At 43.0% G+C, this 25,853-nt stretch overlaps 3 protein-coding genes across 3 annotated transcripts; all 3 read left to right on the top strand.

Annotated features, from left to right (window-relative positions):
• Nucleotides 1–307: 307 nt before the first annotated feature.
• Nucleotides 308–898, top strand: LOC128017655 (histone H2B). The gene has a single exon (XM_052603100.1). The coding sequence runs from the start codon at nucleotides 328–330 to the stop codon at nucleotides 700–702; it is 375 nt and encodes a 124-aa protein (XP_052459060.1). The 5' UTR covers nucleotides 308–327; the 3' UTR covers nucleotides 703–898.
• A 10,801-nt stretch (nucleotides 899–11,699) lies between these two features.
• On the top strand, nucleotides 11,700–12,392 carry LOC128017604 (histone H1-like). Its single transcript, XM_052603049.1, has one exon. It carries the CDS (start codon nucleotides 11,778–11,780, stop codon nucleotides 12,390–12,392), a length of 615 nt encoding a protein of 204 aa, XP_052459009.1. The 5' UTR covers nucleotides 11,700–11,777.
• Nucleotides 12,393–13,811: 1,419 nt separating this feature from the next.
• On the top strand, nucleotides 13,812–14,337 carry LOC128017642 (histone H2A-like). The gene has a single exon (XM_052603088.1). The coding sequence runs from the start codon at nucleotides 13,840–13,842 to the stop codon at nucleotides 14,224–14,226; it is 387 nt and encodes a 128-aa protein (XP_052459048.1). The 5' UTR covers nucleotides 13,812–13,839; the 3' UTR covers nucleotides 14,227–14,337.
• Nucleotides 14,338–25,853: the final 11,516 nt, after the last annotated feature.

Raw genomic sequence — 25,853 nt, 5'->3', positions numbered from 1 at the left:
GGAGATATTTGAGACCGATTTCATTGTATAGAACAAAACAAACAAAAAGAGCGGGAACTGAAACCAAGGAAACGGAGTCGGTGGGGGGTGTCGGTCAAACATGGAGCGGTAGGCGGAGTTATAATCTAGCCGCGCGTGATTGACCCTCGTTCCAGCCGTTATTCTTCGAGTTGTCCAATTAAACACGAGTTCGTGGGTTTGACCAATGAAAACGAGCCATCAGAAGCTTCCCTGTCTCTCTGATAATTAGCATAGACCCGTCAATAAATGCCTCTGTCCCGCTCTACTAGATCATTGATCCGTGAGGTTTTGATCTCCAGCAGCGTCATGCCTGAACCAGCAAAGTCCGCGCCGAAGAAAGGCTCCAAGAAGGCCGTCACTAAGACCGCCGCGAAAGGAGGAAAGAAGCGCAGAAAGTCCAGGAAGGAGAGCTACGCCATCTACGTGTACAAAGTGCTGAAGCAGGTTCATCCTGACACCGGGATCTCTTCGAAGGCGATGGGCATCATGAACTCTTTCGTCAACGACATCTTCGAGCGCATCGCCGGTGAGTCGTCTCGTCTCGCTCACTACAACAAGCGCTCCACCATCACTTCCAGAGAGATCCAGACCGCCGTGCGTCTGTTGCTGCCCGGGGAGCTGGCCAAACACGCCGTGTCCGAGGGCACCAAGGCCGTCACCAAGTACACCAGCTCCAAGTAGAGCTCCGCTGCAGCTCCACACACAAAGGCTCTTTTAAGAGCCACAACTTGTCACTAAAGAGCTTCTAATGTTTGTAGGCGGTATTGTATTCTCTCTTATATAAATTAACTCCAAATGGTCCCGTTTTAAGCGCTCTTTTAAAGCTTTGATTGTATTTACAGTGTACAATATAACGTGTTCATGTTTCGCATGTAAAGTATTTTTCACACAATTCACTTTCTTTATACCTTATTCTTTATACTACTGTTTACACGGTCATAAAAACGGGCTGATGACTTCCTTGTTCTATTAAGTCCCTCCTTCAGTAAAACGTAACGAGTTCTGATTTGGCCAGCGGTTCCTGTGTTGTGATTCGATAGCAGCTGAGCGCAGGCTGCCCTCCTGCAAACGCGAGGGGACTAGTTTTGGAGTAGTTTTGAGAAGCAAGTGGGCAGGAGCATGTGCTGGAAATGTATTTATAATCACAGAAGCGTTTTTACTGATGCATATGCAAAAATTGAGGTAAAAATATCCATAACATGACCTACACGCATCAAAAGAATGAGAAGAAATAAGGGAGATGTTGTCACAAAAAAAAAATGTCAGGTTATAGTGCTGCAGAGATATCAACCTTAATTAGCATTAGCATTACTAGCCCCGGCCCGACAGGTGTCGTAATACCAGTTTCGGCAATGGGAGGCGGTATGCGGGCGACATAACCACCAGCCAACCTGCAATACACGAATAACTCGCACGGCTTGTGGGCGTACCTGAACCTGATGTCAATCGTGTGGAAAGTATAGTACAGTATTTCAGTTCAGGGAAGAGAGAGAAATGATGTCTCAAGCCCTTGGCAAGAGACCACCACCCGCTACAGGGAAACAACCGCGCTCGGAATCACAAATCAAATCCGATAAGAAAAGGAGCTGAACCAGAGTAAACATCGGCACTGCTTTTAATCGCTGGAGACAACTGAACTTGCAACATTTCTTTTCGATTGGTAAGTTAGATGTTGTTAGTATTTCGCTAGAAGTTTGTTTTATTTTTGTGTATTTGTTTTCGGGAAGTTATAACATAGAAATGTATCGAAGGCTGTTTGATAAATGTGCTAATGTTAGCGATGGCTAACCGTAGCTGCGTTTGATAATTAGCTAGCTATAACTTAACGTTACCCATTTTATTATATCATAACTAACCTGCTCTGTCTAGTCTGTTGATCTCCGTGTCCTCTTTGCTTCGTGGTTTTTCTTTGCGCGAAAAAATTGATGTGTGGCGTGAAAGTGTATGAAAAGAGTCAATTGCGTGTGTCTCACGGTGAATGCTTGAGAGTTGGCACATTAGTTCTCAAGCAGAATAAAGGACAGGTTGATTATTTCTGTTTAGCGTTTGTATTAATCTATGATGTGTCCCTGTTTGCGTACAGGGACATAAAAAATAAATTAAAAGTGATACGTGGACCAAGGTGTCTGAGATTGTTCATTTTAAGTAAAGGATCCTAATATTTCGTCCACAACAATATTTAATGAGGTTATGTGGTAATATTTAAACTCCTTGTGGTTAGTCTGCACGAGATCAACAAGCTTGTTTGCTTTGCGGCCGCTTTAAATACAAAATAAGCATTCGATCTACGTTACAGCGTCTGAGCGTTCACAAATCTTTCTGCAGCATCGTGAGCAGAGCGGTAAGAGCGATTTTCGACGCTCTAGACGCCGGCGGTGTGAACGCACAGTTAGGCTTCGGCTATGGCTGTAGTGTTGTTGTGAAAGTAGGGGCGGAGCATAGAGACTATGCCGTTTCTCGTTTGTTACTCTAGAGTAGACCAATTCACTTTATTGAGGCATATTGCCCCCATCTGGTATGGAATGTGGAATTTGACTTGATTTTTTTTGCCAAACATTACAGATGGCACCTTTAAATTTATAGCAACAGTCTTAATCATTGTGTACATAATTATAGTGATGGGAAGTTCGGCTCTTTTCATAGAGCCGGCCCTTTTGGCTCAGCTCCCAAAGAAGAGCCAGTTCTTTCGAATCCTAAATGGCTCTTAATTTAGAAATTTGTGAAGGCCTTTGTTTTACCATGAACAATGTTTTACAAAAAATTGCAAACATTTTTTTTTTTTGTGTGTGTGTTAAAAACCCTTTCATGTGCAGTTTTTATGAGAATCCTTATAATTGCATGTTTTTGTGCATTTATTTTTTTTACAAAACCACTCTTTTGTTTAATATTTTAATCAAACATTTTATGGCACAAATAAATCCACAAAACTAGAATCAAACTCAAGCAAACAGTATTAATGTCCTCAGTGAAGATTGGCATTCACAAAAATTTTATTTAATTTTAATAAAAAAAATAAAATAAAATAAATCCTCAGCTTTGATGGACTGCTCCTATTTCCTTTCTTTGATTATCTGCCCTGTTTTTGAGAAGATTCTCTCTGAAGGAACCGATGTTGCCACAATACACTGTCACCCCTCCATTAACATTGTTACGCCTCATTAACTTGCAGTGGTGTGCCGCTTCACTTTATCCCCCTCTCTGTTCTTACATGATGGTATGATCCCATATACTCACATCTGATTGGCTGCGATGCGATTGCTGGCCAATCAAAACAAAGTTCTGCCTTGAGGTAAGCAGCCAAAAAAAAAAAAAAAAAAAATGGGAGCCGGCTCTTCTGATTCACTACAAAGCATCGGCTCTCAGAGCCGCATCTTTTGCGCATGACCCATCACTAGTATGTAGTGATAGTATAGTTGTATATATAGAAACTAACCACTAGGTGTCAGTATTATTATACTTACCTGTGATATAGACTTACAGAGAGTCAGATCATGACATGTGTGTTGTTGCTGTTCCTGCTTGCAACCTGAAAGTGAATTAAAAGAGAAGTTTAATTACAAACAGTTTCTTCATTGAAATAAGAAACATTACATGGTACCAGGAGTGGACGCTCGTCATGGAAAGTGTTAAACCGCCTGACGCTGTAAACTGGACTGGAAACATTGATCACGAATGGCGTATGTTCAAACAGAGATTCACGCTGTACTTGCAAGCAGTGGGCTCGGATGAAGCATCGAATGCACGCAAGATTGCATTGCTTCTCACCGTTGCGGGACCTCAGTCAATAGAAGTGTTTAACACACTCGTGCAGAAGGCCGATATCAGTCAAGAAAGAACAGAACAGGCTGATGTGAATAGTGTTGCACGGGACAAGTGGATGACTGCTCTGGAAATAAATGGAGTAACAGTATCACTCAAGCTAGACACAGGAGAAAAAAGTTAATCTGATTTCAGAGTATGATGTCAGAGCAATGAAAATCAAGCTGTGCATAAGTCAGAAAACTGTGCAACTCAAAGCCTATAACGGCCAGAACATTCCAACAAAAGGAGCATGTACTCTCAGAGTAAAAGTTAAAAACAGAGAACATTACCTCATGTTTGTGGTTGTTCCAGATGGCCATGATTCTGTGTTGGGAGATAAGGCATGTGAAGATCTGGGTCTGGTAAGAAGAATATGCATCATAAATAATGGAGAAACACAGAACAGTGTGGAACAAATTGTGAAACAGTTTCCAGACATCTTTGAAGGGTTTGGAGTATTACCATTCACCTACAAAATACAGTTGAAAAAAGATGCACAGCCAGTAGTTCACGCACCACGACGTGAAAAGCTGAGGCAAGAGCTGGATAAAATGACAACAATGGGAGTCATAGAAAAGGTGGAAGAGCCTACAGAGTGGGTCAATTCAATGGTGTGTGTGAAGAAGGCCAACGGTGATCTACGTATTTGCATGGATCCAAAGGACTTAAATGCAAACATACAGAGAGAACATTATCAGATTCCGACACAGGAGGAAATTATAAGTGAGATGGATGGTGCTAAGTTTTTTACGAAGCTGGATGCATCTCAGGGCTTTTGGCAGCTGAAACTACATGAGGACAGCACAAGCTATTGCACATTCAACACACCCTTTGGCCGCTACTCCTTCTTGAGGATGCCGTTCGGTATTTCCTCAGCTCCTGAAGTATTCCACAGGGCTATGGAACACGTAATCGAAGGCATCGAGGGTGTGCGTGTTCACGTGGATGACATTATATTGTGGGGATCCACAATAGAACAGCACAACAAGAGGCTCATGGACGTCCTACAGCGAGTAAGGAAGTACGGGCTCAAGTTAAATAGGATCAAGTGTCAGTTTGGAGCGAAGGAAATCACGTTCCTTGGAGATACGCTGTCAGAAAGGGGTGTTGAACCAGACAAGAGTAAGATACAAGCAATACTCAAAATGCCCAGACCCACAGACAGAAAAGCTGTATTGAGAGTGATGGGGATGATCAATTTCGTCGGGAAGTTCATACCAAATCTGTCTTCAAAAACTGTTTATTTGAGAGAACTGTTGTGCGATAAAGGTGAGTTCAGATGGACAGCTGATCATGAACAAGAATGGGGACGACTGAAGACTCTCCTCACCACCGAGCCTTTTCTGACGTTCTTTGACCCGACAAAGAAGACAAAGATCTCGACGGATGCATCCAAAGAAGGAATGGGTGCAGTTCTACTGCAGGCGGATGGAGAGAATTGGAGGCCGGTCGCATATGCCTCGAGAACGATGACTCCGACGGAACGTCACTATGCACAGATTGAAAAAGAGTGTCTGGGCTTAGTGTATGGATTGGAGAAATTTCACGGCTATGTGTACGGCTTACCGACATTTGTGGCAGAGACAGATCACAAACCATTAATTGCCATCATTAAAAATAACTTGAACCAAATGTCTCCAAGAATCCAGCGACTGATGATGCGACTGCAGAGGTATGATATGGAGCTAATGTACAGTCAAGGGAAGCATCTAGTTCTGTCCAGATCTGTGGAACAGAGGCTGATGTGAGCGTGGGAACATGGTAGCTGAAGCTCTTCCAGTCACACACACAAAACTCAAACAGATTGCAGTGGAGACTGGAAAAGATACATGTCTGCGATTGGTCATCAAACAGCTGAATGAAGGTTGGCCTAGAGGAAAATGTGCTCAGTACTACAACATCAGAACAGAGTTGAGTGTCGTTAAGGGATTTCTGCTGAGAAAAGACAGGATCATTATCCCTCAGTCACTGCGACAGGAGATGTTAAAAAAACACCCTGGAGCCGAGAAATGTAAAAAAAGGGTTAGAACTGCAATCTACTGGCCCGGAATAAATGCAGACATCGACAAGATGGTGTCAACCTGTGATACGTGCTTGAAGCATCATGCTAACAACAAAAGGAGCCAATGATCATCACTGATCCACCGGATGAACCATGGCAGAAAGTTGGGACTGACTTATTCTTTCTGAACGGAAGAGAAACTATTTGCTGGTGATAGACTATCTGTCAAATTACCCAGAGATTGCGTTGCTATCCAGTACATCTTCTGCTTGTGTGATAACACACATGAAATCCATCTTTGCGAGACACGGCATCCGCAGGTGGTTAGCAGTGATAATGGGCCATGCTAGGTCAACACGTGACATCCAGCCCAATATATCCGCAGTCAAACGGAAAGGCAGAGAAAGGAGTTCACATTGTGAAACTACTACTCAAGAAAGCAGTGGACAGTCAATCAGATCCTTATTTATCTCTGCTGAATTACCGTGCTTCTCCACTACAACACGTGTGTCTCCTGCTGAAATACTGATGGGGCGCAGATTACAAACCAACACAAAACAAGAGAACGTACCTGAAAAGAAAACAAAAGCACCTGAAACTGAGACAAAAAGCAAACTATGACAAGGCATCAAAAAGCCTAGAGCCACTCTCCAATAATGACACGGTAAGACTTGAGGATTTCAATACCTGGAGTAAAAGAGCCACAGTCCTGGAGGAGGTGAAGCCAAGGACAGAAGATGGTCAGATCCTGAGGAGAAACCGGAGAAGTCTGCTAAAAACAAAAGAGACAGTAGAGAATACACATACAGGTGACGACATCTGAAACACTTCCAGTACTGCATCACAATGAGCAAAGCTAAAGAAGTGCATTCACCTGTGTTGAGAAGATCCAATCACACATAAAGCCTCCTGATAGACTGAACCTCTGAATATTGCTAAAACAGATCAGAAGCATTAGAATTTCATGAATGAAAAGATAAAAGAAAATGTAATCAGCTGATTATTGTTACTGTGATTTGTAAAGCAAATAATCCTGGAGATTGTTATTTGATACTATACATCCTGTTTAATGTGTACAGTGCTTACTTAGTGGTCAGATAATCTAGAAGTCATTAGTTGTAATAACTTGTTCTTTATGTCTAATGGTAAGGGCATGTAGTGATAGTATAGTTGTATATATAGAAACTAACCACTAGGTGTCAGTATTATTATTCTTACCTGTGATATAGACTTACAGAGAGTTAGATCATGACATGTGTGTTGTTGTTCCTGCTTGCAACCTGAAAGTGAATTAAAAGTTAAGTTTAATTACAAACAGTTTCTTCTTTGAAATAAGAAACATTACATAGTACATAATTATTAGGCAAGTTTCTTATGTAGATCAAATGATATATAATGATTAACAGCCGTTTGCAATACAAAAGAACCATTACATTCCCCAAATCAGTCCTTTAGGGGAAGGATGTCTCCCTCCGAGCAGTGTGTTTGAAAACATGATCTGAAACATGTCTGTGTTCCTCTCCACACGGTCTCCCTCGGTGCAAGATCTCGAGTCGCGAGTAAAAGATGGTCATGAGTAGATGATGACGAGATCGAGTCTCGTGAAGCTTTTCACAGAATGTAAAACAAGATCATCACAGATGACCGGATGTGGTCTGATACTCTATATTTTGTGTCAGGTAAGGCTTAGAAACCACGGTGAAGAAGAAGAAAAAACTATTTCCACAGAGACTGATCTATTTATATGAATATAATGTGTATTTTCTAGTGGTTTATAATGATTGTATAACGACTGTGTAATAAACGCATTGGCTTGAAATGAACGGGGCTATCAATTTTGTGGAAATCAAGTCTTTAGACAGGAGGGGCAATATTATTAGTCTTATTATTATAACCTCCTTCTCTCAGACAGAAAGCTGAAGACGGGTCGTCCAGCAGGACAGTGACCCGAAACATACCTCCAAGGGTCTCGAGAAGAAGCAGATGAAGGTCATAGAGGATCAGTGTCCAGACCTCAATCCTGCAGAAGATCTGTGGACCTCAACAGATGTAGAGAGGATCTGTAAAGGTGATCCCGGCTCGTCCCTAGGCTCTGTGTTTGAATATCAGGACACTGGTCTTTTCTCAGCTGATCAGATACTGACTGCCCTATGTGTTGTGCAAGCGGTGTGATTAAACTACTCAAATCAGCGTTACTAGTGCTGTCTGATGCAACACCTTCACTCTTTCTGATTCAGTTGTTTTTATTTAAGTGTCATTAGGATAAAATATTGACAACTGCATTTAATGATAGTTTTCAAACTATAGTTTATCTTAACCGGACGACAACAATCCCGGTAAAAAGTTAAAATGACAAATTAATTTTCTCTACGAGTTGTATGTGTATGTATATATAATTCTCAATTTTTTTAATGCAGTTGTCATAATGACAGCTTTATGAATGAGAAAGTTTTGATTTCTCTACAACTCCACTGTCAACTTTAATAACATGGAAAAAGTGTGGATGATAGCATCCTGAATAAAATAAAAAATAAAAAAGTGCATCTGCTTGAAATTAAATAGTAATTTTGGTCCCACTTTATATTAGGTGGCCTTAACTACTATGTACTTACATAAAGAAATAAGGACAATGTACTTATTGTGTTCATATTGTATTGTAAAACACTTTTGCTGCTATTAGGTGGGATAGGGGTGAGGTTAGGGAGAGGGTTGGAGGTATGGGTAAGTTTAAGGGTGGGTTAAGGTGTAAAGTATGGGTCAACAGTGTAATTATAAATGTAATTACATAAATTAAATACAGATGTAATTACATGTAGTTTTTTTTTTAATATAAGTACAATGTAAAAACATGTATGTACACAATAAGTACATTGTACTAAATTATTAATTAAAATGTAAGTACATAGTAGTTAAGGCCACTTAATATAAAGTGGGTCCGTAATTTTACAGTTGCAACTAAAATATCATGCAGTGACACAACGTTGGTGAAAAATGATTTTTCTGCAACTTTTATTCTGAGACTATGTCTAGATAATGATTTTACATAAACAAATATATAATAATAATAAAACAGTGAAAATATAGTGCAATCAGTTCGGACATTGCACAGTGCTCATTCAATAAATGCACAGCTAAACAGATGAGTTTTAAGTCTAGATTCATATGTGACTAGTGTTTTAGCACATCTGATCTCTTCTGGAAGCTGACTCCAGCTGCGGGCAGCATAGTAACTAAAGGAGGACTCCCCTTGTTTTGTGTGAACCCTTGGTATTTATAACTGACTGGAGCCTAATGATCTGAGTGCTCTGTTAGGCTTATATTCAGTGAACAAATCTGAAATATATTTCGGTCCAAGGTCATTTAGTGACTTATATACGAGTAAAAGTACTTTAAAATCAATCCTAAATGTAACTGGAAGCCAGTGTAAGGACCTGAGGACTGGTGTGATATGCTCAGATCTTCTGGTTCTGGATGAGCTGCAGCTGTCTAATGCTCTTTTTGGGAAGGCCGGTGAGGAGCCCATTACAATAGTCCACCCTGCTGGTGATAAAGGCATTAACAAGTTTCTCCAAGTCTTGACTGGAAACAAAACATCTAATTCTTGCAATGTTTTTTTTAAATGATAGTATGCTGATTTAGTTACTGCTTTGACATGACTACTGAAACTAAGGTCTGTCTCCAGAATCACACCAAGATTCCTGACTTGATTTTTAGTTGTTTGACCCCTAGAGTCAAGGTATGCATTCACCTTGAACACTTCATTTTTGTTTCCAAATGCAATGACTTCAGTTTTTTCCTTGTTTAACTGAAGGAAGTTCTGGCACATCCAATTATTAATTTCATCAATGCATTGGCAGAGGGAGTCAATGGGGCTGTAGACATTTGGAGATAAGGCTAGGTAAATCTGGGTATCATCAGCATAGCTGTGATTAGGCAATTTGGTTCTTTCTCATTATTTGACTTAGTGGAAGCATATACAGGCTAAACAAGAGCGGTGCAAGAATTGACCCTTGTGGGTCTCCGCATGTCATGGTAAGTAAAATGACATAGCATTCTGGGGTAAATAATGTTGAGGTTATAAAAATAAAACAACTCATGGATCATTTGTAATTGTTACATATTTTGTTATAGGATGTAATGGTGAATCAGAATTTTTAAAAATCACATTCATATTAATCTTCTTGGTTTTTTTTTTAATGCGATTTTGACACTGTCCCAGTTTGCCAATAGCATATTGTTAAACTGGGACAGGGTATTACTGGCAAACTGGGACAGCCATTCAAGTCATTCTAATGGAGGAATAGAGTTACCTTTTTATATGTCCCTCGTACATTTAGTTAGTTAGCTAGTTATTTCAATAAAGACTGACTTAAACTACGCCAGCTCTCACGCATTCACCGTGAGACACACGCAATTAACACTTTTCAAAATACAAACAAAGCCTACCAAAAAAAAAAAAAAACAAGAAAGATGGAGGGTACAAGCTCGGATGGCCAGGATATTTGCAATATTTGTAAAGTCAAATTTGGTGATGCAAATGATCCAAAGAAGACTGGATCATGTGCATTGTTTCCATGAGACGTGTGGCGAGGAGAATGGCCTCATTGAAGACGGGGAGACGTTCACTTGCACTGGCTGTATTGACATGTAGATTAACCTACCACACAGAAATTAAATTAAGCCTGTGTGCAATCAGTTAATTCCTAGAGATGTTAATGAAGTTTTTTTTTTTTTTTTTTTTTTTTGTATGAAATAAATTTAACCCAATATAAAATTTTGTGGGCAGGCGATGGAGGGGGTGGGTTGAATTTGCTGTACCTGCACCCCTTCTTAAAAAAAGTGATGTTTATATTATTGTTGTTGTTGTTTATATTGTTGTTTATATTGTTATTGTGTATTTAATTTATAAGGCCTACACTTGAATAACAACTGAATGTGTTTTAAGTGTCCCAGTTTGCCAATAAAGGTGTCCCAGTTTGACAGTAGCGCTTTGAAAAATGTGGTTTGGGTTCATTGTGTGTTTGAGGAAGAGTCATCCATCCTGTGTTTAATGTTTCTTTCTTTTTTATTGTCTATAGTATAGTAGAGCCCCTAAGCTACTTAGAATAGTATCATATGAGCGGCTAAGACATTTGGATCATAATAAAAAAGTATGCAGAATATAAATTATCAGAAAGTGTACCAGTATTCACCCTATATTTTGTAACTTTGGGAAGTTTTTTTTTTTTTTTTTTCTACTGCTTTTCCAAGCAGTCATCCCAGCTGACATGAGTAATACCACATTATTATAAGTATTGATGATCAAAATACTTTAAGTATCATTAATATAACAAAAACACAATAAGTGACGTAATCTACACGATGTAATAAATCCGCAGATGATGTGATGATGACAGACAGGATCCAGACACAGACTCCGGGAGGAGCGGACAGTCTGTGCTTCAAGCAGGACAAAACAGAGACTGAAGGAAACACTGCACACGTCCCTCAGTGATGACCATCGACCCAAACTGACCTTCAGACTGTTTGCTGGACACACAGATGAAGATTTCAGTCTTTATCAACCTTTTCACTTAAACATGGCATCGAATTTACACGAGACTTTTCTCCCGTGACTTCTGCTCGCCTTTGATTCGTTCTGACGGAGACAAAATAAACATTTCCTCGTCGAGTCTTTTACTCTCCAAAGAAAGATGCAAATCTCTGCTTGGTGTTCAGGTTGTTTCTAATGTTCCAAACTATTTACACACTCGAGTTTTTCCCTTAAATGTAGAAGAATAAAACACAAGCGCGAGCGGCTCGCAGAGGCGCGCAGACACAGAGCGGGTGGGTTGAGTCTGTAAGGTTCTCATGTGTTAAATAAGAGCGCGGCGCTGTTCATCTGCTGCTCATTACTTAATCTAGACAGCGTTTGATTTGTTGAGTTCACTAAATACTCTACACACAGACAGAGATGGCAGAAACCGCCCCAGCTGCAGCCGCCCCGCCGGCCAAAGCGCCCAAGAAGAAGTCCGCCGCTAAAGCCAAGAAAGCAGGTCCAGCCGTCGGTGATCTGATCGTTAAAGCCGTGTCCGCATCCAAGGAGAGGAGCGGCGTGTCTCTCGCTGCTCTGAAGAAAGCTCTCGCCGCCGGCGGCTACGACGTGGAGAAGAAAAACTCCCGCATCAAGCTCGCCATCAAGAGCCTGGTGACTAAAGGCATCCTGCTGCAGGTCAAAGGAACCGGCGCCTCGGGATCCTTCAAGATCAGCAAGAAGGAGACCGAGACCAAGAAGAAGCCGGCGAAGAAAGCGGCTCCTAAAGCCAAGAAGCCCGCGGCCAAGAAACCCGCTGCTGCCAAGAAGCCCAAGAGCGCAGCGGCAAAGAAGCCCGCCGCTAAGAAATCCCCCAAGAAGGCCAAGAAACCCGCTGCCGCCGCCAAGAAGGCCACGAAGAGCCCCAAGAAGGCGAAGAAGCCCGCGGCGCCCAAGAAAGCAGCCAAGAGCCCCAAAAAGACCAAGGCCGCCAAACCCAAGACAGCGAAGCCTAAAGCTGCCAAGCCTAAAAAGGTAGCTCCCAAGAAGAAGTAAAAACCTGCTGTTTTATTCCCCAACGGTTCTTTTCAGAGCCACCTACAAACTCGAAAGAAAGAGCAAATTTGTGGAATTAAGGTTAGGTTAAGAAATGTAACTAATTTAACTTAATTAGCTAAATAAATAAAACTGCAGATACAACATGACAATCCCATCATCAAGTCATTCTCCATCTCTGTAAACTGCAGGCAACACAATAAACGGAAAAGAACAAATACACGTTACACACAGCAGCAGAGATTAAAGAGCTTCTGAATCGTTCTGTAGAACACAGTCATTACTGATCTCCCACTAAATCAACACCAAACTACTACAAATACCATCTACTGGATGCTCCTCATAGTACAAAATCATTTTTAATTTTGCCCTTGTTCTTCAATCTTTCTGATCATGTTATTAATCCTGTTTTTATCATCCACAGTGATACCAGCTCCCCAGCAGAGCACTGCACAGATCAAAAGAGGCTTTAATGACACAGCAATTGAACTTCCTCAAAAATAATAATTATTTTGTTTGATTAGACCCACAACTTCAAATTTAGAAAAAATAAATAAAATCCCTGTGTTTAGATACTGACCACTGATCTATAATATAGAACACACACACACACACACACACACACACACACACACACACACACACACACACACACACACATATATATATAGATCAGTGATACTGACACAAAAAGAGTAGCCTATCTAACATGAACTAATCATATGAACTTAAAACATATCATAAAACTTATGATATGCTTATAATTTTTTTTTCACTATACCAAAGACGTGTAAAAATGATGTAGTACATGGATTTAGAAAAACCACAGAGTAAAAGTGACATGACATTCAGCCAAGTATGGTGACCTATACTCAGAATTTGTGCTCTGCATTTAAACCCATCCAAATTGCACACACACACACACACACACACACCCGGAGCAGGGTATCATTTTTGCTGGGGAGCAGCTGGGGGTTCAGTGCCTTGCTCAAGGACACCCCAGTCGTGGTGTCGCCAGCCCAAGACTCAAACCCACAACTCTAGGGTTAGGAGTGAAACTCTATAAACACTAGACCACGACTTCCCAGTAACATACTTATATTAAAATTTAAATATTTAATGGATATTTGATCTAAATTTAATTAGATTAAAAATAATTTATCACATTTTATATCACATATTAGTATAGGATTAGGGTTAGGTTTTCTGTTTTAAGTTAAGGGTTTAAGTTTTCTTTCGTCTTCTTTCTTAAAGCTGCACAAACCGCGCGCCGGCTGTGGAGGCGTGGCTTTGGAGGTCAGTGTTGGAGGGAAGTTCAGTGATTGGTTTGAAATCTTACAGACCCTAAACCAATGAGCGACTCGCGCGCTCTTTTAAATACAGTAGAGCGAGGTTCACGGTATCACTGTTTCTGCATTGCAAAGATAGAGACTTTTTGTTGTCAACAATGAGCGGAAGAGGCAAAACCGGCGGCAAAGCGAGAGCGAAGGCCAAGACTCGCTCCTCCAGAGCAGGGCTGCAGTTCCCCGTCGGTCGTGTTCACAGACTTCTCCGCAAGGGGAACTACGCCGAACGCGTCGGTGCCGGAGCTCCCGTCTATCTGGCGGCTGTGCTCGAGTATCTGACCGCTGAGATCTTGGAGTTGGCTGGAAACGCCGCGAGAGACAACAAGAAGACCCGCATCATTCCCCGTCACCTGCAGCTGGCGGTGCGCAATGACGAGGAGCTCAACAAACTCCTGGGTCGAGTGACCATCGCTCAGGGCGGGGTGCTGCCCAACATCCAGGCCGTGCTGCTGCCCAAGAAGACCGAGAAACCCGCCAAAGCCAAGTAAACCGAGTCCGCTCTGTTTCTCAAACACAAAGGCTCTTTTAAGAGCCACCCATTTTATCTTTTAGAGAGCGCTTTTCTGATTGTATAATTTATTCTTGAATGAATGTACCCAACTAAATATGCACCACATCAACTGAACTATATCGTATTGCTTTAAGTACAACTATTAGCAGACATAATAGCTGTTCTGCGGCTATGTTGAGTAATCGTGTGATAAGGGTAAGCAAAACTATTTGCTATGGTTACATATATTTATGCACCCATACATACACGAGAACATAAAAGGATACACACCAAGATTATCAAGTCTGTGTTGCACATGCATCTGTAGCTAGTATGTTTTGAGAGAGAAATTGAGATAAATATGGTGTTCGAGACATGGGAAAACAATGGGCTGAAGAGATATGTGTGCTCACTTGTTTTTGTCACACACACACGGCGGAGATCACTGCTTTATTGTCTGACCTTCTTGAAAATATTATAAAATTGATCGAGTTTTCTATTTAAGAAGAAAAAATATATAAAAATATATTTAGCTTTTTCTTTATTTATTCTCTCTCTTTCTAGCTTGTACTTATTTGAACAAAGCCTAAAACTTGATATCTCAAGCACTTTCTGTGTCTATTTGCCTCCTTAAGAAGAATCGCTACGTATCTTCCTCTTAAATCGCTTTGGATAAAGGTGTCTATAAAATGGCTAAATGTAGTGTAGAGTGTTTGATTCGTGAAGTAATAAGCAGAACAACGCATTTTGAGCGGGAAACACAAACAGTTCGCCGTTTGAAAACAGGGGATGCGCAGTCATTGGCTAGCAGTCGTGTGCAGGCGCCACACATCAGCCAATCACAAGCTTCTGGACCCTGGCTCTATCCTGAGATGCTTTAAAAGCAGCTGTGTTGCACACACGGTCACACTCGTATTCTACAGTTATTAAACTGCAGCGATGGCAAGAACCAAGCAGACCGCTCGTAAATCCACCGGTGGCAAAGCCCCGAGGAAGCAGCTCGCTACTAAAGCCGCCCGGAAGAGCGCCCCAGCCACCGGCGGCGTCAAGAAACCCCACCGTTACAGGCCCGGGACCGTGGCTCTCCGAGAGATCCGCCGCTATCAGAAGTCCACCGAGCTGCTGATCCGCAAACTGCCTTTCCAGCGTCTGGTGCGAGAGATCGCTCAGGATTTCAAGACGGACCTGCGCTTCCAGAGCTCCGCTGTCATGGCCCTGCAGGAGTCCAGCGAGGCTTATCTGGTCGGTCTGTTCGAGGACACCAACCTGTGCGCCATCCACGCCAAGAGGGTCACCATCATGCCCAAAGACATCCAGCTGGCCCGCCGCATCCGCGGAGAGCGCGCTTAAACCCGCCGCTGACAAACACCCCAAAGGCTCTTTTAAGAGCCACCTACATCACTCTCAAATGAGACCGTTTCCACCAGAACTGGTTCTAAATCAATATAACATTAGTTAAATTTTGTATCAACTTGTTTTCTTCCTGCGCATTATTAATCTCTATTTGAAATAACCTTAAGGAATTACACACGTGCAAAAACATTGAAATACTGTGGTGGTAATTATGATTCTTTCAAGAGATTAGTTGACTTTTCAGTTCGTTCGCCAAAATGATTCGTTCAGTGACCAATGTCTTGGCAAAATGACGACGACCTATAACGTCCATGTGCAAAGAAAGCCTTATGTAAGTTAAGATACAATCCCATATACTTTCTAAGCTTGTGTGTAATAAAGCCGTGTAATTATGTATAAGGTTAATATTAAGGTATAATAAATTGTCAAGTTTAATGTGCGTCAAAAGTGTCTGTTGCAATGTTTAAGGTGAAAATACAAGTAATTTGGTTATAGTATATGTTTACTTTAAATGGAGATCCACTGATTTATTGCCTGATAGGACATGGGTAGTTCCTGCCGCTCAATGATAATTTAGTCCGATTAAAAGCGTCTCCCAATCATGTCTGTAAATATTATGCAGATAAGGTCTTCTAAATATTTGGCAAAATAATCTTTTAAAACTTGGATTAAGTAGTTAGATGAGGTTTTGGATTAAACCCCATCGTTTCCTGCTCTACTAGTGAAGAGGGGAGCGTCATGTGACAAGCGCTGGTTTCAGTCAGGTCCTGTAAGCAGATGTAAAATGCCTCTCTGCAGCAGTTGTGTTTTATTCGTTTTCGTCGCTCGACTGAAACAAGCAATAACTTCATCATGTCTGGAAGAGGCAAAGGCGGTAAAGGACTCGGAAAAGGAGGCGCTAAGCGTCACCGTAAAGTGCTTCGCGATAACATCCAGGGAATCACCAAACCCGCCATTCGTCGTCTAGCTCGCCGCGGCGGAGTCAAGCGCATCTCCGGTCTGATCTACGAGGAGACCCGCGGTGTGTTGAAGGTGTTCCTGGAGAACGTGATCCGCGACGCCGTCACCTACACCGAACACGCCAAGAGAAAGACCGTCACCGCCATGGACGTTGTGTACGCGCTCAAACGACAGGGACGCACCTTGTACGGCTTCGGAGGATAAACCGCTTCAGATCCGAGAACAAACCCAACGGCTCTTTTAAGAGCCACCCACACTTTCACTTAAAGAGACAAAAGTGTAATTATTGTTGCTGCTGTACGTGAAAAGTAATAAGTTGTCTGTCTATGAACACTATAGTTGCGAGTCATTTAATTCGAATATCAGAAAAAAAACATTAGTTCAGTATATCCCTTCAAAAAGTGAAACTTGAACCTTATATTCACGCACACATTCACATAAAGAGACTTGAGTTTTTGTTGTGTATATAGCTTTAAGTGGAAATCCGCAGTGATGAGAAGAAACTCGGATCATCTTTACTTGATGATATTTATGACATCTTTATTTGATCCTCTAACTTTAACACTCACTATTCTAATTCTATTTTTTTTAATCTAACTACCTTTCTAATCCTTTCTTTGTATTGTATTTTCTTTTCGTTTATTATGCAATTGTATGTATGAATGTGTAAAGACCTCTAACACTAGCTTGCTCTATTGTTTTCTTTTTATTTATTATATTATTTAAAAGGCCATGCTACGTGTACTGTGTTAACCTAACTGAGACTTGTACGGCTTCGGAGGATAAAAGACAGGTTTTTTTTTTTGTTTTGTTTTTTTTTTGCAGTTTTTTTAGTTGTATTTTTTATTTATTGTTTCCATTGTTTTTTCACCGTTGTTCTGTGGAAGATTCTGTTACCAAAGTAAATTTCTCGTGTGTTTAAACATATCGAGCGTTTTTCTGACTTTCATTGATTCTCAAATCTATATTAATTATATATTGTTGTGATACGTGCATAATGAGAATTTTGCTTTTCCATTTCTTTGTTTAGTCTTAATTTGATTCAAAGTGATTAATAAAGTAAAGAGAAAACAAAATAACATGGTTTTATTACTTAAGTTTGAGAAGAAGTGAAATTGGCAGAACAGATGAGAATAAAACGGTCAAATTTTCTAAAAGTTTATAAGGAATTTTACAAATTACACAGTTTGATATCCTGTGAGATATTTGAGACCGATTTCATTGTATAGAACAAAACAAACAAAAAGAGCGGGAACTGAAACCAAGGAAACGGAGACGGTGGGGGGTGTCGGTCAAACATGGAGCGGTAGGCGGAGTTATAATCTAGCCGCATCCAAAGAGCACACACACACACACACAGACTGATAGAGAGAGAGAGAGAGAGAGAGAGAGACAAAGAGACAAATCACACTTGAGTTGAACTCCAGATAAATTGCAAGAAAAATAAAATTTATTTGCTAACAAGCTAATGAAAAAAGAGGATTCAACATACAACATCATCTAGACAACATCTAAGCAAAGATTTTGTTGAATCTGGACAGTTTTTTTTTTTTTTTTTTTTTACACTGTCACACCTTAATTTGAGGAAAAGTTCAAGAGAAGCTGATCACAGGATAACCTCTGCAGAAAAGGATACTCATGTTGGAAAAGGATAACATCAAGCAAAACAACAACAACAACAGCCCACAACAACAGCCACTATAAGAAAACTTGGAGGATAAGAGAGGTAAAAACATTTTGAATAGACAGTGCTATTTATCTCTCTTTGGACTTTTGGTTGATTCCTGTTTGAAAGAACAGCACAGAAAAAACATTCTTGGACATTTTGGACACAACTGGAATTTTAAAGAAATCAGTGAAAGTCATATTTTCCCCATTTTGGGCTTATTTACTCATTTTTACCAGCTGTATATCTCCACTAGGAGATGATAAACAAAAAACAATTAAAAACAGTGGCAGTTATTTCAGTTGATTGTTTACATTCCAAATCAATGATGGCCAACGCATCATCCTGGCCACGCCCCTTCATCTACCCTCAGAAGAGCTCTGAGACCTCCAGGCTGATGCTCAGACACAAGCAGATGAAGGAGACGCCCGACACACAAGAACACAGTGCCATGAACAACCTGCTCTTTTACACCCAACACAGCCCTTTATGGCACACTGCCTTCTGTCAACATCTCACCTTTACCAAGAAAAGAGGCATCTGTAAAGGCAGACAGATCTTAGCATTTGAAGATGCTGAAAAAAATGATGAAACAAGATCTTTGACCCTGAACTTGTATCAAAATGGCACTGTCATGGCCCAGGGATCAGAGTCTGCTCTCAAGATCTTCATTAAAGATTTGGAATTAATAAAAAAGCTGGCACTGTCTGATGAAGGGTACAAGAATATGAACATTGTTCCCTCTCCTGAAAAATCAGTTCTAAAGACGACAGTGACTTCAGCAACTACCATTCCATCTCCAATGTCAAGAATGAAAGACAACTTTTCACTTCTGGAAGTAGAAGTCGTGGAGATAAAAGAATTAATACTATCCCACCTGAAAGACAACAACATGGAACAAGTGACAATTGAAATAAAGAACTTAAAACAAGAAGTTGAATCTCTGCAGAGACACAGAGAAGAAATGACAAAAGAACTTCAGAAAACCAAAGATGAACTAAGGGAAGTAAAATCAACTTTAGGAAGACAACTAACGGAAGTTAGAAAAGAAATCCTTGAAAAAGGTATCGGCCTTGAAGTCAGTACTCCACACCAAAGATGAACTCATCACAGATCTGACAGAAAGACTTAACTCTGTTTCAGCACCTAGAGAGTCTTCTGCCAAACCCTTGACTCGTCCAGAGATGCTCATGGAAAACCCTCAACCTGAACAGCAGCCAGTGGAAGAAGAGCCTCACTGCTTGACTGATCCACAGCTCCTCTGCACAGGACCCGGGAGAAGCACATGCTCTTATCCTGACAGACTCTAATGGGAAATATGTCAATGAGAGACTTCTGCTACCAAACATGAGAGCCAAGAAAATCTGGTGCCCAAACACAAGAAGTGCTTTTCAGATCCTGTCTGAAAGTAAACATGAAAACTACAAGCACATCGTAATCCACACAGGGACGAATGATTTAAGGGCCATGAAGGGCCGTGTGGCTCCTATAATGAGAGAGGTGGCGATCAGAGCCACACAACACTTCCCAGAGGCCAAAGTAACTCTGTCCACACTGCTGCTACGCACCGATGTGCCTTTCCACGTCATCCACGGGAATAATGTGGAACTCTCCAGAAGCTGCGCACTCATTCCTAATGTTCATCTCGCCCATAACAAAGACATACAGCCTCATCATATGTATGACCACATACATCTCAATAAGCAAAGAGTGAAAGTCTTCGCCAGAGTGCTGAAAAGCACAGCCCTTGGAAACACCGCAAGAAACAACAGAAACTCCGCTAACAGGCGAAGCCCTCGTCCTCCAGCAGAGCCCACACGGACCAGCGGACCTCCATCCCAACACAAGAGCTACGCGACACAGAGAAGCCCTCGTCCTCCAGCAGAGCCCACACGGACCAGCGGACCCCCATCCCAACACAAGAGCTACGCGACACAGAGAAGCCCTCGTCCTCCAGCAGAGACCACACGGACCAGCGGACCCCCATCCCAACACAAGAGCTACGCGACACAGAGAAGCCCTCGTCCTCCAGCAGAGACCACACGGACCAGCGGACCTCCATCCCAACACAAGAGCTACGCGACACAGAGAAGCCCTCGTCCTCCAGCAGAGACCACACGGACCAGCGGACCTCCATCCCAACACAAGAGCTACGCGACACAGAGAAGCCCTCGTCCTCCAGCAGAGCCCACACGGACCAGCGGACCCCCATCCCAACACAAGAGCTACGCGACACAGAGAAGCCCTCGTCCTCCAGCAGAGACCACACGGACCAGCGGACCCCCATCCCAACACAAGAGCTACGCGACACAGAGAAGCCCTCGTCCTCCAGCAGAGCCCACGCGGACCAGCGGACCCCCATCCCAACACAAGAGCTACGCGACACAGAGAAGCCCTCGTCCTCCAGCAGAGACCACACGGACCAGCGGACCCCCATCCCAACACAAGAGCTACGCGACACAGAGAAGCCCTCGTCCTCCAGCAGAGACCACACGGACCAGCGGACCTCCATCCCAACACAAGAGCTACGCGACACAGAGAAGCCCTCGTCCTCCAGCAGAGACCACACGGACCAGCGGACCTCCATCCCAACACAAGAGCTACGCGACACAGAGAAGCCCTCGTCCTCCAGCAGAGCCCACACGGACCAGCGGACCCCCATCCCAACACAAGAGCTACGCGACACAGAGAAGCCCTCGTCCTCCAGCAGAGCCCACACGGACCAGCGGACCTCCATCCCAACACAAGAGCTACGCGACACAGAGAAGCCCTCGTCCTCCAGCAGAGCCCACGCGGACCAGCGGACCCCCATCCCAACACTAGAGCTACGCGACACAGAGAAGCCCTCGTCCTCCAGCAGAGCCCACGCGGACCAGCGGACCTCCATCCCAACACAAGAGCTACGCGACACAGAGAAGCCCTCGTCCTCCAGCAGAGCCCACGCGGACCAGCGGACCCCCATCCCAACACTAGAGCTACGCGACACAGAGAAGCCCTCGTCCTCCAGCAGAGCCCACGCGGACCAGCGGACCCCCATCCCAACACAAGAGCTACGCGACACAGAGAAGCCCTCGTCCTCCAGCAGAGCCCACGCGGACCAGCGGACCCCCATCCCAACACAAGAGCTACGCGACACAGAGAAGCCCTCGTCCTCCAGCAGAGCCCACGCGGACCAGCGGACCCCCATCCCAACACAAGAGCTACGCGACACAGAGAATCCCTCGTCCTCCAGCAGAGCCCACGCGGACCAGCGGACCCCCATCCCAACACAAGAGCTACGCGACACAGAGAAGCCCTCGTCCTCCAGCAGAGCCCACACGGACCAGCGGACCCCCATCCCAACACAAGAGCTACGCGACACAGAGAAGCCCTCGTCCTCCAGCAGAGACCACACGGACCAGCGGACCTCCATCCCAACACAAGAGCTACGCGACACAGAGAAGCCCTCGTCCTCCAGCAGAGCCCACACGGACCAGCGGACCCCCATCCCAACACTAGAGCTACGCGACACAGAGAAGCCCTCGTCCTCCAGCAGAGCCCACACGGACCAGCGGACCCCCATCCCAACACAAGAGCTACGCGACACAGAGAAGCCCTCGTCCTCCAGCAGAGCCCACGCGGACCAGCGGACCCCCATCCCAACACAAGAGCTACGCGACACAGAGAAGCCCTCGTCCTCCAGCAGAGCCCACGCGGACCAGCGGACCCCCATCCCAACACTAGAGCTACGCGACACAGAGAAGCCCTCGTCCTCCAGCAGAGCCCACGCGGACCAGTGGACCCCCATCCCAACACAAGAGCTACGCGACACAGAGAAGCCCTCGTCCTCCAGCAGAGCCCACGCGGACCAGCGGACCCCCATCCCAACACTAGAGCTACGCGACACAGAGAAGCCCTCGTCCTCCAGCAGAGCCCACGCGGACCAGCGGACCCCCATCCCAACACTAGAGCTACGCGACACAGAGAAGCCCTCGTCCTCCAGCAGAGCCCACACGGACCAGCGGACCTCCATCCCAAAACAAGAGCTACGCAGCGGCCGCTCAACAACCACAGAACCCTGCAGCCGCTGAACTCAACCAGATCCGACATCTGCTGAACGTCATCTGCTCCAGGCTGAGGACATAACCTGCATAGCACACACACACACACACACACACCTATTCATGAAATCATTTAAAATCAGTTTTTGGAATATACAAGGTCTGCACTCTTCTACTTTTGGTAATAAGACTGCAGACCAAGACTTACTCAGCAGTGTAACAGACATGGACATCTGTATCTTTCATGAGACGTGGTGTCGTAGTAATGAGACCTTACATTGTCCAATAGGATACAAGGAAATTATGGTTCCTTCATCAAAAAATTCTAAAATTAAATGTGGCCGAGACTCAGGTGGAATACTTATATGGCACAAAGACGATTTAAAACATTCGATTAAAGTTGCTAAAAGTGGAAAATCATCCATTTGGCTTGAAGTGAAATCCATCATATATCAGTCTAATCTTTATCTCTGTGCAATCTATATTCCACCTCATGACTCTCCCTATTACGAAGAGCAAAGCTTCCCAACATTACAGACTGACATCTTACACTTTCAGTCCAGAGGAAACATCCTCATCTGCGGAGACTTAAACGCCAGAACAGGGAGAGAAATTGATTATGTAAATATTGTAGATAATGACCACATCCCCAATGACACCACGTTTCACCCCTCATCTAATATCACACCGAGAAACAGCTATGATACTTCAGTGAACATTAGTGGAAAACAAATGTTGAAACTCTGTAAAGGTTTAGGATTATACATCATTAACGGCAGAACTCGTGGAGATACATTAGGTAGATTCACTTACTGCTCCAGATTAGGAGCCAGTGTGGTTGATTATTCAATAACAGATATTGATCAAAACTTTATCAATGCCTTCACAGTCAGACCTCAGCTCTCGATGTCCGATCACTGCCAAACTGTGCTTTATCTGAAAGCCCCGTGTCAAATAACCAAAACTGCTCCACCTGAAGCTGAAAAACTGGTTCCTCTGAAACATAAACTCAAGTGGAATCAATCCAACTCAGAACAATTCAAAGAAAATATGAACAATCCGACTATATTAAAAATGCTAGATGACTTTATGTCCACTGATTTCACTTTAGATATTAATGGAATACATTTAGCAACAAAAAATGTAAGTAATATATTCATAACATTGATAACTCTATCTAATATTAAACAGCAAACCAAACATAGAACCAATCGACAGAGAAAGAGAAAGGATGTCTGGTTTGATGATGAATGTGCCGGTCTCAGAAAAGAACTCAGGAGACTTTCCAACAAAAAGCACAAAGATCCGTCCAGCCAGACATTACGGCTTTCTTACTCAGACTGTCTGCAAAAGTACAAAACACTTGTGTGGAAAAAAAGAGACAAATATTTTCAAACTAAAATTGAAGAAATTGACGATTCAATAGATCAAAACACTTTCTGGAACCTATATAAAACACTGGAAAAACCCAAATTAGAGATATCACTCCAGAATGGCACAATTTGGAAATCTTACTTTGAAAATCTGTATCAAAAAATTGAACCGGCCGACCTCAACCAACCCCAGAGTAATCTAAAGAAAACACTAGAAGACATGGAAAAAACTATTAAGAATTATCAAAATCCATTAGATAAATAAATAACAATATCTGAAATATTAGAACATATTAAAAATCTTAAATTAAAGAAAGCATGTGGACAAGATCGCATTAATAATGAAATGCTTAAACTCAGCAGTCCCAGCATGATTCAAACAATAGGCAAATGATTTAATCTGGTGTTCTGGTCTGGACACTTCCCTGAGATCTGGTCTGAGGGACTCATCACCCCCATATTTAAGGGCGGCGATCGATTCGACCCCAATAACTACCGCGGGATAAGTGTGGGCAGTGTGTTGGGAAAACTGTTCTGCAGTATCATTCACACACGCATCGTCTCACACATCTCAGCACACAACATCTTAAATAAAGCACAGATTGGCTTTTTACCAAAACATCGCACATCCGACCACATCTACTCTCTCCACACTCTAATCAGCAAGAACATCAACGACAAACAAAGGAAAATATTTGCATGTTTTGTAGACTTTAAAAAAGCATTTGATTCAATTTGGCATGATGGTCTACTGTACAAAATCCTACAAATTGGCATTGGCAGAAAAACGTTTGACATTATTAAATCTCTGTACACCAACAGCAAAAGTGCGGTGAAGATCCGGATCCAGTACGTATCCAGACCAGATGGTGGATCAGCACCTAGAAAGGACCTCTACATCCCTGAAAGACAGCGGAGACCAGGACAACTAGAGCCCAGATACAGATCCTCTGTAAAGACCTTGTCTCAGAGGAGCACCAGGACAAGACCACAGGAAACAGATGATTCTTCTGCACAATCTGACTTTGCTGCAGCCTGGAATTGAACTACTGGTTTCGTCTGGTCAGAGGAGAACTGACCCCCAACTGAGCCTGGTTTCTCCCAAGGTTTTTTTCTCCATTCTGTCACCGATGGAGTTTCGGTTCCTTGCCGCTGTCGCCTCTGGCTTGCTTAGTTGGGGTCACTTCATCTACAGTGATATCATTGACTTGATTGCAAATAAATGCACAGACACTATTTAACTGAACAGAGATGACATCACTGAATTCAATGATGAACTGCCTTTAACTATCATTTTGCATTATTGAGACACTGTTTTCCAAATGAATGTTGTTCAGTGCTTTGATGCAATGTATTTTGTTTAAAGCGCAATATAAATAAAGGTGATTGATTGATTGATTGAAGACCGGTAACCGCAGAACCGCGTTCTTCCAGCAGAGCCGTGGAGTGAGGCAGGGCTGCAGTCTGAGCCCAACTCTATTCAACATCTACATCAATGACCTGGCGTCAGCGCTGGAGAGCTCTACTCTACAGGGGTCAGAGGTCAGATGTCTGCTGTATGCGGATGACCTGGTCCTGCTGTCCCGCACAATGGTCCCTGCTGGAACAATACTGTCACGACTGGGCCCTGACGGTCAATCTGGACAAAACCAGAGTCGTGGTGTTCCAGCAGAAAGCCAGATCTCAGGGACACAAACACCAGTTCCTGTATAAAGGCCAGGTCCTGCAGCACAGCTCTAGCTACAGCTATCTGGGCATCGACATCAGCGCTTCGGGACGCTTCGGTCTGGCTGTGAAAACACTCGCTGAAAAGGCTCGGAGGGCTTTCTATGCTATAAAGTCACGATGTGGACACTTAAAATTACCCATTAAAACCTGGATAAAATTATATAATTCAATAATAAAACCAAATCTTTTATATGGATGTGAAATTTGTGGACCAGTACTAAATTTTAAAAATTTGGGATAAAACATCAGTAGAAAAATTACAATTGGAAATTGGCAAAAATATTCTTGGGGTTGACAGAAACACGTCCACTGCGGCCTGCAGGGCTGAGCTGGGCCTGTACCCGCTGAACATGGAGATCCAGAAGAGATGTGTTCAGTTCTGGCATCACCTCCATCAGTCTGACCCAGAGTCAGTGCAATATAAAGCTCAGCAGAACCTCATCCTCTGAACTCACTCGCTCTTCAACTCCTCCATCAGAATATACTCCCCATCAACCCCAAACCT

Source organism: Carassius gibelio, chromosome A7 (assembly GCF_023724105.1).
Source record: "Carassius gibelio isolate Cgi1373 ecotype wild population from Czech Republic chromosome A7, carGib1.2-hapl.c, whole genome shotgun sequence".
Lineage (NCBI taxonomy): Eukaryota > Metazoa > Chordata > Actinopteri > Cypriniformes > Cyprinidae > Carassius > Carassius gibelio.
The sequence above is the reverse complement of the archived record's forward strand: the minus strand, read 5'-3'. Positions and strand labels throughout refer to the sequence as shown.

Coding starts and splice junctions, on each gene's coding strand:
- LOC128017655 (XM_052603100.1), top strand. CDS start 328: ATGCCTGAACCAGCAAAGTCCGCGCCGAAGAAAGGCTCCAAGAAGGCC.
- LOC128017604 (XM_052603049.1), top strand. CDS start 11,778: ATGGCAGAAACCGCCCCAGCTGCAGCCGCCCCGCCGGCCAAAGCGCCC.
- LOC128017642 (XM_052603088.1), top strand. CDS start 13,840: ATGAGCGGAAGAGGCAAAACCGGCGGCAAAGCGAGAGCGAAGGCCAAG.